The following is an 18,148-nucleotide window of genomic DNA, read 5'->3' on the forward strand; positions in this document are numbered from 1 at the left end:
TATTTGAGAATTAATAAGAAGGCTTGTATGCTGGAGTAGAATGAGTAAAAGGGAGCTATTGGGGATAGCACGCTCGTGCATGTGTGTGTGGGGGGGGAGAGAGAGGGAGAGGGAGAAAGAGTGAGAATATATGCACACAAAAGTACAGTTAGCGGTGAGGGCTTTAGGTCTTGGTAAAGACAGTGGCTCCTAACTGAGTCAACTAGAGAACCATGAATAATGTTAATAGGTGCCCAACCCACAGCCCAGGATGGCCATGAACGTGGCCCAACACAAAGTTGTTAATTTACTTAAAACCTTTTCTTTGCTTGTCAGTTTTCATTAGTGTTTGTGTATTTAATGTGTAGTCCCTGACAACTCTTCTTCCAGTGTGGCCCAGAGACACCAAAGGTGGGATACCCTTGCTAGATGGTTTTGAGCAGAGGTTGGATGATTTGAATCATCTTCTGAACAAATGACTCTACCTGCTGAATTGAATAAAATGTAAAAGGGTTTGACAAGAACTATAGACCTAGAGAACAGTTATATAGCTATTGTATTAGTTAAAATGACAGATAGTGATGACAGTGGTGGAGCTGATGAGAGGACTCAGATAAAGTAGAACCAAGAAAAATTCTAAAGCTGTGAGAATGGAGTCAATTCTGAGATTTTCAGCATTTTGTAGCGATGAAATTTCCCATCAGGTGACAAGGGGAAGACTGTAGGTGGAGCAGATATATAGTAGCAATATATACTGGGGTTGTCTACATTTCCACAGATAAAACTTGAAAAAAAGGAGTTTTTCATAGATTCCATACTTTTAAGTTATAAGAGAACACACCAATAGACTACATTTTGGAGTTAATTTAGAAATATTTGGATGTTTAAGAGCATGGATATTCTTTAACACATATGAGAAATAGTGAGCTAAAACAGAAACGAACTATGTATTTTATGCACAGAAATATTAAAAGCATGCCTAACAGCCCTCCACTAAAGGAAATGGAGTCTAAATATTTAACAAATATATGAGAGTAATTATGATATACTAATTATAACTGAACAGGACATTTCATGATTGGAATGACTATTGCAAAAATTGGCTCTTCTTTATTCTCTTGGTTTACTGAATTCTCAAGTGTGGGCTCAAGAAATAAAATTAAAGAGAATAATTAAATAAATTGTGAACAATTTATGGGGCAATATTATCAAATAATTTTGCATTAACTAAAACTTTAAATGTGGTTTTCTTTTATTTTTACAGTAACAAAATTTTATTTGAACCACCACAATCATGTAAGAGCATTGAAAATATGATGCATTTTGTACATCAGTAAATTTAACTATTTTAATTAAAAATGATAATAAACTACACTTGTCAAAAGACTTTTATGAGGAATCAATAGACAACATAAATATTGTAATTAAAATATGATTTAAATAAAATTTAAATTTCATAAAGTAACCTATAATCTTAAAATAGATTTAACAACAGGAATTAAAAATTAAAACTTGTGACATTTGTTAAATGGATACAACTTCATATGAATGAAGTCAAAATTTCCCATCTTCAGAATGAACATTTAAAAGCTTATCCTCTTTCAGACTCACCTTTAGTTTCTCCATCATCCCAAAAGAAGTCTCCTTTTGCTTTGTTATCTTCATCTAATGCAACTATAAGTCCTAAAGGATTCTTTCGGCTGTTAGGTAAGTTATGTGAATATATGATTAAAATAAATTTGTAATAGTAGCAGTTCCTATAAACAGTTGAAATCAAACTAATGGATTTGTAAGCATTCTGCATTCATATGAAAACATTAAAAATTCATGTCCATATATTAATAATTTTTCAATGATAAAAATAATGTATATGCTTAGAATATAAATGAAAAGAATATATGTTATAAATACAAAATTTCTTGGAGGCTGGGACACCAACAATTTTGAAACAGTATATAACATTTCAATTAAAATGAGAAAAAATAAATATCTTATGAATGCGCATTACACCTTGTATTTGCCAGATATCGATTAATCCTAAATTGCAATGTATTAAGGCTACATCTTATATACAAAATAATGAAAAGTCAAGTATACATTTCTAAATGTTTCATGAGATCTCTAATATTCTTAGAAATGAAGTTAATTCTATTATGAGAACTGAAATATGTGATTACTAAATATTTTTCTTAGTTATATATTACTTTAGGTTTTTAAATCTAAAATAGTCCCCCTGGAACCTTACAGTCTCAGCAATCGCTCTGTCCAGAATAGGCTCCTCGCAGCTTGCGCTCCCCGAAGTGTTTGTTTCTCTGGTTTAATACAGCTCTAGGGTACATCCCAATTGTTTTCCAAGGACACAGTCATGAAACAGTGACAGTATCAAAGTTATCAATTGAGAATGCCAGAGTAATTAAATTATGAACATACATTCATTCGCTCATTAATTTGATCCTTTAACAACTGTTTAGAGGAAACAGAGCCAGCCTATTATGGGCCCGACACTGTTACTGGTCTGGGTACTCAAGAGGTCAAAAGTCAAGCCCCTGCCTCTGCGGAGTTTATAGTCTAGTTGAATGAACACACGACATTCAAGAAAAGTGAAATAATATGATTCCAGATCTTCTTAATGTTATGAAGAAAATAAAGCAGAGTAAGGAATAGTGAGTGATTATATGTCGGAGTGTTGCAGAATATGTGGAAATTTGTGAATTAGATATGAGCCCTTCTGCACCCTCGCGCCTGGAATGAATGCTGCGAGATGAAGCAGCAGAATTTTCAAGTTTCCCCTTTTTTTCTATACATTTCTGTAATTCATTCTTATTAAATAATTTAATTGCTATTTTGTAATTTACTTAAATAGAACTATCCACCTCATTTATCAACTTAAAAGTGAAACATTTAAGCAGGAAAAAAAGGAAACATTGTGACATTCCGGTATTGACAAGCCAAATATTTAACAACTGACACTATTATCAAGTATAGAATTTACAATTTCAATTTTATTATGCATAAAAATTTTATTATATTTTAGTATGAATGTAATATGTGTAAGTTTAATTACAGATATTCAATAAAGAATGGCAGTATGTTTTTAACACAGGAAATATAACTCTACTATAATTATGCTTATTTTAATATCAATACATTTATATTAATATACATAATTTGAATCTTCTTTTTATAACCATGATGGCTATATTTAAGAATTGCTTCCATATGTCAAACACATTCTAGTAAATAACTGAACATTAATCTTTGATCCTGAAAAATATGGAATATTAACAATTATATTTCAGATTTCAGTATTTTCGCCTTCATTTTACCTTGCAGTTGTAGTTACTGCAGGTTGTTGAGTGGGAATAATGTAACCTCCTCTAAGATGTAGTCCTATTTTGTCTCCTGGAAGATACATATTAACACGTTGTTTTCTCCATGGTCTTTTTGCACCCTAATATTTGGAAGTTAAGAAGATTTCTTATTAGTAGTAAAGACTTTAAACCCCATTTTCCCAGCATCAAAATTTATACATAGATATAATTTTTATTATGAGTAATTCACATCATCTAAGTAAATATTGTTCTCTAATCAATTAAAGAAAACTAATTTATTTTTCAGTTTACTAAGCAGAGGAAATATTAGTTTATTTTCTCAAAAATTATTATAGAAAAATCATTTTTCTTCTAAAATAGTTAACATTCTTAATTAGCCATATTTTTCTTCTTTGTTTTGTTGTATAGTTAACCATGTTACTAAAAAGTATTTTTTTTTTGTCTGGGTTTCTATAAAAATAAAAGCTCTGTTTAGCAAATATAAGTGATACAAAAAATAATGTCTTTTAAATAAATACATCTTAAAATGTCTTGTGCTGCTATGTCACCTTTTTGAAGTTGAAATAAAAATCTTTTCCAAATGTTTAAATGTACTGTATGAAAACAAATGTTTAATACTAGCTCCATACTCATTCTTCTGGCAATAAGTCAAATATATAAAATAAGAAAAGCACTAAACATCACCACGACTTTCTAAAATTACTTCAGACCTTTTTTTCACAATTTGAAAATGAATAATATAACACTTTATGTAAAAAGTATAACTTCATATTAGTCATGAGCAAGATGATACACTTGCTGATTTGCAAAAAAATGAACACATTTTTACACATTATTCAAATGTGTAATTATTCATTTTTTCATAATAATGGCAAATACTGGAAATAGTTATGGTATTTGTTTGGAGTTAAGTTTCCATGTAAAGATGTTTCACAATAATAGTTGTGAGTCTGCTGTTAGATTAAGGGTTACTTACAGTTTCATAATCATACCAAGTAGCATTGGGGATGTACGCACTCACTGTATCTGCTCCCTAAAGTAAAGCAAGACAATTTATATACATATCATATATTATATGTATATATATATATATACATACATACACACACATACACACATATATATATATCTTAATTCAATACTTCACAGAAAATAATTACATCAAATATTAATTTGCGCATTCACAACAAGGGTAAAAAGCTTCTGTTACATTGTTAAACTCCAATATGTTCTATAAATAATAATCAAAAAGCTATCTTACTAGTTTTAGACAATATCATAATATAAAATATACCAAAAGCAAGATAAAATTAATTGAAGTGGCAACTAAAATGATACATGCATGCGCTGGCATTGTAATATTCTAAGTGGTAATTGTGAATGGGAACACATTCACTTCTGTATATTTCCATGGGTATTAAAACATTTAAATAATAGGTAAAAGCCAAATAGATCATTTTACTATTGCTTCAACATTTTCATATAATTAGCTAGTTCTCACATTCCCCTTTATTTACAACTTAGAAAAATTTCATTGTCTATGTCTACTCAAATGACTTCACTATTATTACTATAATACTTGATGTCCATTCCATAAATCAATCTTTCTTTTTCTGAAGAATATTTTAGGAAATTTTACTTTTCTTAGTTATACATTATGTATTTGAAAAGCATAAATCTACTTAATATTTTTATAATTTTTCAAAATTTCTTCCACAATCCAGAATCCACATTTATCAGGTTGAAACAAGCTATTGAGTAACAAGCTATCTAATATGAAGACATTTTGTAATTTAGTGTAGATTTGGTAGATTTTATTATACAAACTTCCCTTGAACAATAAATTTATTAAATTTCAAAACCTACCTGTTTTAAGACAGGGGTAATAAGTAATGAAGGGCCCCATAAGAACTGAGTATCCTCAATCCAGCTATTTGTATCCTCATAAAACCTAAGAACAATGACAATGTTCACAATATGATGATAAAAATTGACCCAAATTCCTTGTTTGGTTTATCTTTTCAATTTTTTTCCCTTGGGATTAATTATTAGCTTTAATTTTACTTGTTTTATATGATATTTTGAATCTATATTTCTTACATCTTTATGGTTCATCTGATACTGGGAAGGAAGGAAAAAAGAAAGGAAAGAAGGAAGGAAAGAAAGAAGGAAGGACAGGAGAGAGGTGGTGCTAGAAAACAGTTCATTTGGGATTCCAAAACAATCTATCATATGTGGTAAGGCTACTTTTATCTGTAATAAACAGCTATTCTGTTTAATTCATTTTCTTCTGTAAGATGGATTTATAAAGTCCCCCAAATTTTTCACATCCTATTTTCTTCCCTTTATTTTTTTTTCATTATTAATTCCCATCTTAACTTGGATTTGAAAAGGTTTTTAGTAATTTCTTGAGAAAAGATCCTGTTTTGGCCAAGACAGACAAAGACAAGCACAATTCATTATTTTTTCACTATGTTATATTTGATCTATCTTTAGATGAGTTTCACAATGTACTTGTATACATGATATGTTTTTGATAATTGTGTATTTATTCTTGTTTACTGACATAATTTCCTTAATACATTCTCTATACCTTTTACCTTCTAGGTTTTATTCAAGACTCATATTTCCTGATTAATCTTGTCCAATCATCAAATTAATTATATTTACTAAAGTCATTCTACAGTTCATCAAATCATTGATGTGAATGTAAAAATAATCTTGATTTATCTGTATTAATCTTTTAATATATTTAATATATTTACAATTATAATTTGAAAGATATTAAAGTTCTTGAACATAGTACTCACTCATGAAGAAATGGCCTTGCTACTGTTTCTCCAAACTTATGCGCTTTATAAAACAGAGTATAGAGGAAAGGTAATAAAGTGTAGCGAATTTTCAAATAGTGCCTTGATGAATTAACCAAAAGAGAATTTTGGCCAAAAAATGCTGGATCTTGATCCTATGAGATAAAAAAAAAGAAACTGAAATGAGAAAGCTAAAATATGAATGAAAACTTAAATGGAAACATTTAATCTTTTTTGAGATGCAAATTGTATAGATTTTAGCTGATTTATAAAAGTTGAAATTACTACTATTTCATCATCAAGGTATATGAACTTTCTAGTTTTTATGTTTTACTTGGATATTTTTATTTAATATTTGCAGACATCCGTAGTTTATTATTTGTTTAGTCCAAACACATTCAAAATGGAAACTGAAAGAATACTTTCCACCTGAAACAATTACACTAGATTCTACTAGCATATAATGCTTAACACATTACAGCAATAAAGATGGTAATCCATTGTCTCCTATACCTACTAAAGCCAAGATGGTAAAGCCAATTTGGTTGCAATAATGTCATAAGAATAGAATACTACCATCAAAAAATATCAGCAAATAACAGTAAGAGTAGATGAGTATTTTCACTCTGGTTCACTGAAAGGGGGACAAAATGTTGAAGGTCCACAGTAAGGCAGGTGAACAATCACCATGTAAACTTGTCCATGTGATGTTTCAATGATGTGCTCACAGTGATGTTCATAGTGATATGTTTCATTATGAGGATCTTTTTAAATTAAAATTTATTTTAAAAATAGACTTTCTCATTTAAATAGACACAGAGAAAATAAGAATGTTTTAACAAGGAATTTTTTTAATTTTGTATTGTTCAGTTACAGTTTTTCCCATTTTCCCCGTTACTCTCCCCTGCCCTACCCACCTTCCACCTACCACTTTCAGTCCTCCTCCCACTCCTTGGCTTTGTCCATGGGTCCTTTACACATGTTCCTTGGCTTGACCCTTCCCCTTCTTCTCCCCATTGTCTCCTTCCTTCTTCCCTTCTGGTCACTGTCAGTTTGTTCTTTATTTCCATGTCTCTGGTTCTATTTTGCTGGCTTGTTTGTTTTGTTGATTAGGTTCTACTTATAGGTGAGATCAATGGTATTTGTTTCTTACTACCTGCTTATTTCACTTAGCATAACGCTCTCCAGATCCATCCATGCTGTTGCAAAGGGTAGCAGTTCCTTTTTTCCTTCTGCTGTGTTAACAAGGAATTTTCACCAATTTTTTTTTGTGTGTGTGGTAGATTGAATTAAAGGCTCAAATTTTCCTCCTTCCCTGTAACCACACCTTGCTATGCAGCTTTGCAACCCCTACAACTAATGGTGGAGAATATACACTTATCCATTTCTTGACTTTATGCTCAGCTATGTAACACACTCTGGCCCATGTGACACATTCAAGTTAGGGCTTAAAATGCGCTTGCCTCAGGACTCACTGTCTTGTGCCTTACCACTGCCAGTAGAAGGATAAGCCTAGGTGGTCTGCTGCCCAGGGATTCGAGAAAGAGAGTTGCCTGGCCACCTTGCAGACTTCCAACTTGAAGGAGAGCCTTTCTGCCAAGACTAAACTAGATCAGCTCTCAACCAATATACAATTATGTGAGCAAACCTGCTTATATCTCCTGCTATGGGTATCAGAATTAAGTAAGGGTACTGGCTACTGCCTCCCTGGATTCACTATCATGTTTTTTAACCCTAAAGTCACATTTCCCTTTGACTGCTCCCAGCTAGTCAATTAGAATGGTGAGAATACTCTTCCAATGCTTAACTTTGCCTTGAGGACTCAGACACTAGGCTGAGCAAAACTTTCTTGGAATTAGCAAGAAACCCCAACATGTGACTCTATCAAACCTCCTTCCTTGCCTTCCTTTCACCAGGTTCAGACCTAATCACCATGAAGACTCTCTTCACTTTTTTCTGCTTCCCTTCCTTTATCCTACATAAGTCTTTCACCAATGAATGTCTAACATGTTTAATTCTGCTTTGGCATCTGCTTTTTGAAAGATCAGGATCTCCCATGAACACAAATTTCTTGAAAGCACAATTTAGATAGATTAGAAAGTTCCTCATCTCCAATTAATACCTTTTACTTCTGTTCTATTATGCCTCTTTCCAGGCTAAATTCTGAAAGTTTGTCCCTCTTCTCAAACAGAAATAAAGCCCTATATACAGCCAGTATGTGAACAGTGAACAATTTCTTAAACACTATATACATACTTGAATTGATGGTTTCCCCTAATTCCTCCATTTCCTCTGAAAAACATGTCCACGGGAGCCCACAGCAGGAATTCTCAGGGCTGGTAGAATAACTCAGTATGTCCCCCTGTACTTAAGCTCCAACCAGCTCAGATGAATGTGTTTAAAAGTGTTATTATATTTTTTCCAGCCTGTCATTCCAGTTTTGTTTATTATGGAAAGACTCTGGACTCAAACTGCTTTGCAAGTGGCTTTGGCTTTTTGTGTTTCTTAAATTAAACAAAAACTGAAAGTCTTTAACAGTCCATTATACATTGCATGAAAAAATTAACTGATGCTTGTTAGAATCCAAGAATCAGACTCAAAAATCCTTGGCTTTAATTTAAACTATTGTGATTTAACACAGTTATACATGCTTTAGCTTTAAATAAAATATTTAGGCACCGATTACATTATCCTTCATGATTTCCTTTCTTGAGCACTTTAGTACATACAAAATATTTATAGGCCTTGAGAAGAGGAGCTCTAACACTTGTTCACAAATTATGCTACAAAGTTTCAGACCATATCTTTTATAGATATAAATTTAAGTACTTTGCTCAAAGTAGGATTATGTTTCATTTCAAAATAAGGAAAACAGAAGGCTTTTACCACATATCCATCAGCATTATGGTTTCTGGAAAAGGGATAGAATGCCCCAAGTTGCATCCATCTTCTGCAGAGCTCTTCTGTGGTATCAACCACAAATCCACAGATATCTGCTCCGATCTAAAGAACAAGCATATCTATTATCTATAGTGTAAAGATTCTCCCATTGCCCCAAGCATCACATTTTTTGCCTCATGGATTAATTTGCAGAACTTATAATCATTTTGTTTTACTGTTTTCATATACTCTTTGTCAATGTAGGTTATTTATTGTGTATATTTGTTACATAAATGTCTCTAAGTCCATATTTTACTCTCTTTTCTTCATTGTCTGTTTTTCAATTTTAATTTTTCAATTTAAATTTTATTTATTTCATTGTCTTTTATATATATTTTCTTAGGCTTTTGTATTTTCTCCTTTGATCTAATCATTGTTAATTCAATGTATAAAGTAAAATTACATTATTAAAATGTGTTGTTCTTTATTCCAAAACATCTCCAGTTATTTTTTTTTATTGCTAATATAATACTGTAGGAACAAAATAGTAAAAAAATGTTACCTGATATGTACTCAAGTAAAATTGCATATCTTTTTTCAAGGACCCTTGAGAAAACTATTATCTTTAATTTAGCATTTACTGTTTGCAAACACTTCTTTCTTTTTTCTAAAGAGTATTTATGTATCTATAAACAATATATTAGTATTGTTTTCACAGCAATTAATTTTATGAAGATGGTATGTTGTAGGCATCACACTGCTTTTCAGTTTTTTTCCCAAAACTTTATTTCTACGAGATTAAATTTTGTTAAATGACTCTACTACTCCTCTATTGGATAAAATCCCATGACTACAAACACTGATTCTATAAAATTTACATACATACTTCTTTGTGAATACTTAAGCAACTTATTCTTTTATCATTTTATATGTATATGTATGGTATTTCCTGGTTCATTGGATATGTATGTTGTTTAATCAAAACCAGTTGTAACCATTTGTGTGAACGGTGCCAGTGCATGACATTTCCTGCACCTTCATTTTCTGGCTAATTTCTGACTTTTAATTTTTGCTATATATATATGTATATGAAATGTATATTTCATTTCAGTTTATATTTGCACTTCTCTGATTAAGTTAGTGGAGATTTCACTTTTTATAGGATTGCTTACAAATATCTTTTGCTAATTTTTAAAAATTTTTTGTACCTTCTGGAGATTCATAATATGTACTTTAAGTTAAATATTAATAATTTTGTCTATGTATGTCAAAAATATAATTCCCCAGTAGGTGGAAAACTTTTTAATTTTTAAAATTCTTTCGATGAACAAAAATTTTCATTTTGTTGTAGTCAGATTTATATGTTTCTTTATTTTTTATACCAGGTGTATTCTAAGAAATTATTCTCCTACCCTCATATCACAGCTACCTGCTTAAATTTTCTTCTAAAATATTTGAAGTTTTACATACAGGTCTTAAATCACTCTGGGATTGATTTTTGTGTATGGTCTGAAACACAAACCCATTTTATTTTATTTTGTCAATGGATAATCAATTGTCCATAGGAATAATTGGTACTTTACTCTCTGATCTACAGTCATACTGCTATCATTTAACAACATTTCATTAACGCATAGGCTTATGTCTTTTTTCCATATTAATCTACTTAAAATCGATAGTCGTGTCACTGTTTTATATTACTGTTCATCTCATAATGCTTAATATGAACATTGCATAGTTTTTTTACTTGATATAAAGAGACTTACAAAATGTCTTATGTTTAGAATCACCAAGTATAAATTTTCTCTGCTTTTAAAATTTTTAAATAGTATCTGTCCTTATCATTTTCAAATAGAGAAAAAAAGGATTTATTCTTTTAACATAGACTAATAATCAAAGTATTTTAATATATCTAGCCTTTGACATTTCCTTTTATTACTAATATATTTGGGTTTTCTTCCTACCATTTCATTTGGTGCTTTTTATTTATAAGCTTTTTCTATGTTTTACTTACATTGACATTTGTTTCATGAAGTTTTTGATTTGATTAAATTTTGTTTATTCAATTTTCTTGATGTTACAGATATTACCCTTCTTCTTATTTTTTCATAAACTCCCTAAGAATAAAGAGTGAATTTTATGTAACCTACTTTTAATCCTTCTATTACTAATCATTAAGATATCACAACATTAAGTGTAACAGCTTTCAGGAAAATCAGTGTGTGAAAGTGCTTACCAACGGCATCCCAAACAGACCGAACTCCAGCACGCCTGTGATAGACCATTCCATTTGCTCCCACGCAGCAGTATTGTCTCCTAACCAATGTGCAGCATGCCTTCCAGACCCAGCAAAAGTTGACCGGGTGAGAATAAAGCTTCTCTTGTTAGGAAAAACTTTTTCTACAGCTCTAAAGGTAAAATCAAGTTAATACATACGGTTTATTTTTAAATAATATCGATATTTAGAAGTTCCAAAATCTTAATTTCAAATGCTTATATTACATTCCTAGAGCCAAGCCATAGTATTTACAGCTATTTTATCGATGTTTTATACCAATTTTATATTTAGATATCAATATTTACTTATTTAAATACATTCAGATGAAACACTGACAAAGGAAATCTTTTAAAAATGATTCAGAATTGTTGGGAACCGCCCTGCCTGGTTTCAGAGGCTGTAACACCCCATGATTAAGGCTAAGTCAGAGTTGGGACCATAAGCCACTAAGGAGACAAAGCTTATCTCCCTGGCAGGTGTGCCACCTCTGCCCACTTCACCCTGCTTGGCCTTGAGCTTGGCCAGTTAGCCAATGACGGGTAAGAATCCTCAAGGGAGGATCAACCTAAGACAGGCATGGTCACAGAAGAGGCCTGCAGGGAAGGACTTGGGGGGCTGTGGAAAAAGGGGGTGATGGATCCTAGCCCCTCAGCTTTGAAATAGCCTGAGTCCTCATTCTGTCTGCAAGAAGTCTCCTAATCTCTTGGCTGCCTTACTTCCCTTGCCTGACTTAAGCCTGAAACATTGACAGAGGGCAGTGCAGTCCTGTGCTGGGAGGGGCGGATTCCCTGGGGAATCAGGCCTAAGAAAAATACATACATTCCTGTGAAACCTACTTAATTTGTACCCTCAGTTTAAGAGATAAGGGTCCAGACCTGAGAAGAGTCTGGCGCCTAAAGTTTTATGGCCCTCTAACTAATTGGCTGTAACTCAGAATAAGCCCTCAGAGTTCTCTGTAATCATGTATTGTTTAACCCTTACTGGCTGACAATGATTGATGAGCTTTATCTGTATTCCTATGCGAATGAACCTAATAAAAGCCCCTGGAGAGAGAGGCTCTGGGCCCTTCTCCTTTGAGAGAAGCGGCCACCTTTCCTCCCCAAGCAGATCATGTCTTGGTAGTCTTTTTCTTCATCCATGGCGGACCGGGGGGCTGCGTTAAAGCCCCCCGACACAGAATATAAATGAATTCCTTTACAAAATTAAATAAATATGTGGTATTTTTATCCATTTCATTTTTGTGTTTAAAATATCTACTTTTCATTCATTGAATATTTTTAATATCAAATGTAGGAATCTGAACATTAACGCAGTACACATTTTTTGTGGCACAATGATTATAAAATGATTATAATTATATACTAATGTCTGCATTCTCAAATATCTATAAGTAATGTTGGGATAAAGTGTACATATTTAAGAAATATTTTATTTGTTTCTAGAAGTTCACCACTCACAACTACTTGGATTATTCATTTCACTTCTATTGGTACCTGAGAATTATTGACCTTTATTTCCATAAGTGAGAAATAGGCAGGAAAAGATACAAAAGTTTAATGCAGTATATAAAATTATCCAGACTAACTTAGTAGAAGTATAATAGTATTTTCAGCTGCGTCTTTTGTATTAGTACCTTATAATATTGAACTATAGTGTTGTTTTATTCTACAATTTATTCATTTATATAATGTAATATATAATGTTTCACTGAGTTTAAAAAATGAAGTAAACAAACATGGGTGCAGATAAACATGGTTTGAATTAGAAGTAAATTGTAGTTGCTTAACTGTATAAAAATAAAAACAATATTGAAACTAGGATCTGGTTTTACAGACAATTACTTTGTAGATCTTTATACAAAGCTTGGAAAATAGCAGGCAATAAACACAAGATTGTCACCTTCCTTTGTTTTGTATTTTGTTTTTTTTATTGTTGTTCATGTACAGTTGTCTCCATTTCCCCCCCACGACTGTCCCCCACCCCAGCTATCCCCACCTCCCACCTCAATCCTACCCCCTTTTGGCTTTGTCCATGTGTCCTTTATACATACGTGTTCCTTGACAACCCTTCCCCCCTTTGCCCCCATTATCCTCTCCCACCTCCCCTCTGATTACTGTCAGTTTGTTCTTAGTTTTAATACCTCTGGTTATATTTTGCTTGCTTGTGTAAGACAAATACCATATGATCTCACCTGGATGTGGAACTTAATCAACAAAACAAACAAGCAAGCAAAATGCACTGTGTTCTTTTTTTATGTGCAGGTAACACATTGCATTAGAAAATTACATTGGGAGATACTATATCAAAAATTATATTTTAATTGAGCCCCCTTTTTCTGAAAAATAATTAAAGACTTGTCCTAGAAGCACCATTATTCTAGGCCAATGGTAAAGTTTATGTTTAGAACATGATTGTATTCAGAGATAAAAAACCCAATCAAAATTTTAAAGAGGAATTTAAATCTATAATTTAAAAAAGAATCACAGTTAAATGCATAGACTGTTATTCGTGATAACTAAGTTCCAAATCCCTAAGTAATACTAAAAGAACTGATACTTTAGTATATTAAATTTTTATCATGAAAATGTTACCTTTCTTATGCTTGCCATTTTCCAACTCTATTAGTAAATTATCAAAGATATTCTAGACAATAAATATAAAAGAATGTTCTGAATAAAATTGCACTTACTTCTCTGTGGCTATGGCCATGCTGTACCCATAGAGGCTGTGAACGTCATACTGTTTTCCCCAGTACTGCACAGCATCCATGCAAATTGTTTTGGAATACATGAGTTTGTCAAGAATATCTTGGAGAAAGTATATAAGAAATGTTTTTAAAGAAATGCTTTGCTGTTTCAAACTCTACAGCCCTGAACATGTAGCTCAGTCGGTTAGAGCTTTGTCCTGATCCCCCAAGGTAGCGGGTCTATCTTGTTCTGTCAGGGCGCATACAAGAAGCAACCAATAATGTATAAATAAGTGCAGCAACAAACCAGTGTGCCTCTCTCTCCCTTTCAAAGCAATAAACTAAAATATTAAAATGTATAATAGAGGTTTGCTATCTTAAAGTGTGTAATCCTTAAATGACGTGATATATAATATCATACTCAGTTAAAAAACAGTAAAAGGTAATGATTTAACCGAAGTTCCAACTAGGTCTCCACACTCCACTCCTGTTGATTAATCATGAGATTTGCATTTTCATTAATAAATACTCTGCTTCCTAAGTCCAAAGGAAAAAAAATAACACACACACTTGTATATACATACACACAAACACATATATACACTCATTTGTATTATACATCAAATAACTATAGATCCACTTTAAAACTTTATAGTAGAACAGTTTACTTAAATATGACCTAATTCTGACTTCCACTGAAGATGGAGGAGTAGGTAGACACACTTCGCCTCCTCGCACAACCACAAAAATAATTACAAACAACCTCAAATTAAATAACGAACTAAACTGCCAGAAAATCAAACTGTATGAAAGTCCAACAACCAAAGATTTAAAGAGGCCACAGTCATCCAGGTGGTTAGGAGGGACAGAGATGAGAACACACAGTGTGGCATGGAGAGGTGGCAGTGGCGGTGGAGTGGGTGGTCCCACATACAAGTGTGGTGGATAAAAATTGGGAGGGAAACCTTGGGAGCCAGTGATCACAGCCACAGGACAGACTGCATAGCCCAGGGTTTCAGCACTGAAAAGAAAAAAGCCCCATAACTTCTGGCTGTAAAAACCAGAGTGGATTGGAGTGGTGGAAGAAACTGCTGGTTTCTCAGGAGAGTCCATTTAAAGAGCCCACACGGACTCAGAATGTGTGAAAACCCACGCACTCTGGGATTCAGCACCAGGGCAACATCTGAAAGTGTGCCGGTCACATAGGGGAGTGAGTGAAATGGTTGGAAATGGAGTGAGTGCCAGACAAGCCTTCAGAAACCAGGCAGTGGCATTGTCCCCTCTCCAAGCCCTCCCCCCACACTGAGCCACAGAGCATTTAACAGGGTTGCCCCACGCTGGCGAATACCTAAGTCTCCACCCCATACAACTTAACAGGTGCACTAAGACAAGGAGGCAAAGCAGCTTTACCTAATACACAAAAACAGACACAGGGAGGCTGCCAAATTGAGGAGACAACGAAATATGGCTCAAATGAAAGAACAGACCGAAACCCCAGAAAAAGAACTAAATGAAATGTAGAGAGCCAATCTATCAGTTGCAGAGCTCAAAACACTGGTGAACAGGAAGCTCAGGGAACTCACTGGGTATGGCAACAACATAAATGAAGAAATGAAGGTTATGTTACACTAAATGAAATAAAGAAAAACCCACAAGGAATCAACAGTGAAGGGAAGGAAACTGGGCTTTAAATCAATGATTTGGAACATAAGGAAGAAAGAAACATTCAATCAGAACAAAAAGAAGAAACAAGAATTCAAAAAAAAAAAAAAACAAAGAAAAGTATAAGAAGACTCTGGGACATCTCCAAAAGCGCTGACATCTGAATCATAGGGATGCCATAGGAGAAGAGCAAGAACATTGAAAACTTATTTGAAAAAATAATGAAAGAAAACTTCCCTATTTTCGTGAAGGAAATAGACATACAAGTCCTGGAAGAAAAAAGAATCCCAAACAAGTTGAACCCAAAGAGAACCACACCAAGACACATCATAATTAAAATGTTAAAGGTTAAAGATAAAGAGAGACTCTTACAAGAGAAAAGACGAAAATTACCTACAAAGGAGTTCCCATAAGACTATTAGGTGATTTCTCAGAAGAAACTTTGCTGGCAAGAAAGGACTGTCAAGAAGCATTCAAAGTGATGGAAGCAAGGACCTACAACCTAGATTACTCCATGCAGTACAGCTAAAGTTTATAAAGGAAGGGCAGATAAAGTGCTTCCCAGACAAGGCAAAGCTAAAGGAGTTCATCCTCACCAATGCCTTATTATATGAAATGTTAAAGGGACTTATTTAAGAAAAAGGTGATCAAAACTATGAATGTTAAAATGACTACAAACTCGCAACTATCAACAACTGAATCTAAAAAACAAACAAAAAAACTAAGCAAATAAGTGGAATAGGAACAGAATCATAGAAATGGAGATCATTTGGAAGGGTATTAGCTGGGGTGGGGAAGGGGGAGAATGGAGGGAAAGGTGCAGGGATTAAGAGACATAATTGGTAGGTACAAACTAGACAAGGGAATGTTAAGAATAGTGTAGGAAATGGAGTAGCCAAAGAACTTATATGTAACCCACAGACATGAAATAATGGGGGCATTGCTGGAGGGAAGGGGCACAGTGGGATGAAGGGGGACAAAAGGGGAAGAAGCAAAACAATTGTACTAGCATAATCAATAAAATATGCTTAAAATATTAAAAAATGACCTAAATGTATACATGTAGACCTGTCATGCAATTATAACTCATTCAAATCTTTGCCCTTCAGTTTTCTTATTGTGCTTTAATTTGCAGGCATATATGATGTTGCAATAATTACTGTCATTTTTCTTCAGATGGCCTTGTAGCTATGTATTACCCTAAAAGCATATCATTTTCTTTGTGTGTGTGGTTTTTTTATTTTACTCACATTTAATGACACAAAACATGTTTTTACAATATGTGTAATCAACTATTCTTATCAGGTACATTCTACTAACTACACAGACTTACAGTAAAGTCCTCATGAAAAAAAATGGTCACTTAAATTATTATTTCAAGCAAATTTGGTTTATTTTAAGAAATTATTCAATCACCAATTAAAAATAAATAAGTATGCTATATCAAAATTTAATATCTCCTTTCCTTCATCATAAATATTTTGGCCAAAAGTAAAACAAACAGAGATATTGATTTCAGGGACTCAAAATTTACCACACTTTGTGATTTAGAAATATATGCTAGAATTTACCAGTCAGCAGTTAGTGGTAAGTACATAATCAAATGAAATTTACCAGGAGTAAAAGGTGGATAATTTAGTTTGTTCTCGTTGCAACCTTTCTGTGAACCTTGAACAAAGCTTGAAACTTCATTCATGTCCTGAATGGATATAAAATGAAGAACAGCAGACTTGAAGTCATTATGCTCTGTTTGTTTGCAGTTTTTTAAATCTAAGACAAACATGATATTGTTTTATTCTTAGAAGACAACTATAAGCTACCAATCTAAACACAAACTTGGTTATCTGTACTCACTGCTTGATTCTACCTTATGAACAAGCCATTATACTGAGAAAAAGAATATTATTTGCTTTTACATGGATGTAAACAATAGGCAACAGAGGTATTTTAGACTCAGGAATTGTATACTAGCAAAATGTATTTCATTTACCTAGTTTTAATTATACATATAAAACATTAGATAGAAGTACTGTGCAAATGTCTTTCTAAATAATTGTATCACTCTTTCTAATGTGAGTCTATCATTTCACATATTTATTCAACAGTTGGTTCATTTCAACTGACATATATCTAGTTTCTAAGATGTGTGTGCATTGCTAGCAACCAGGCCCAGCATTCTTTGTCTAGCTCACAACTTCTACACTCCAATGAGAAAATAAAAGTGAAAAAAAAGGCAAATTGCATTTTAGTATCCTAATAAAAATAGTTATGACTTGACTAACCCCCAGAAGAGTCTCTGGGGGTGGGCCATAGGGCGGGCCATAGGGCGGGGCAACCGCAATGGGAGAACCAGTGGTCTAAACATCTGCTGGAGGCAGAGTGGCGAGGCATGGCGCTTGATGATTCTCTTGCCGGGTACACCTAGGCCCCAGGCTTATCTTGTTACTTACTAGTTCTGTGACCATAACAGGTTAATTCTTTGTACTAAAAAAGATAAAGATTTAAATCATTTACCACACTA

The 18,148-nt window shown here is 33.1% G+C and overlaps 1 protein-coding gene across 2 annotated transcripts in view; it reads right to left on the reverse strand.

Annotated features, from left to right (window-relative positions):
* SI (sucrase-isomaltase) overlaps positions 1-18,148 on the reverse strand; it is a 102,241-nt gene that overhangs the window by 59,054 nt on the left and 25,039 nt on the right. For both annotated transcript variants that reach the window (XM_024560372.4, XM_045197612.2), the window contains exons 14-22: positions 17,242-17,326; positions 13,969-14,086; positions 11,238-11,409; positions 9,008-9,124; positions 6,122-6,276; positions 5,178-5,262; positions 4,288-4,344; positions 3,306-3,430; positions 1,591-1,679 (exon numbers count right to left, since the gene is read on the reverse strand). In XM_024560372.4, the coding sequence (XP_024416140.2) occupies positions 1,591-1,679; positions 3,306-3,430; positions 4,288-4,344; positions 5,178-5,262; positions 6,122-6,276; positions 9,008-9,124; positions 11,238-11,409; positions 13,969-14,086; positions 17,242-17,326 (1,003 nt within the window). The remainder of the gene's footprint in view (positions 1-1,590; positions 1,680-3,305; positions 3,431-4,287; positions 4,345-5,177; positions 5,263-6,121; positions 6,277-9,007; positions 9,125-11,237; positions 11,410-13,968; positions 14,087-17,241; positions 17,327-18,148) is intronic.

This window comes from Desmodus rotundus, chromosome 2, assembly GCF_022682495.2.
Source record: "Desmodus rotundus isolate HL8 chromosome 2, HLdesRot8A.1, whole genome shotgun sequence".
In the NCBI taxonomy this organism is placed as follows: domain Eukaryota; kingdom Metazoa; phylum Chordata; class Mammalia; order Chiroptera; family Phyllostomidae; genus Desmodus; species Desmodus rotundus.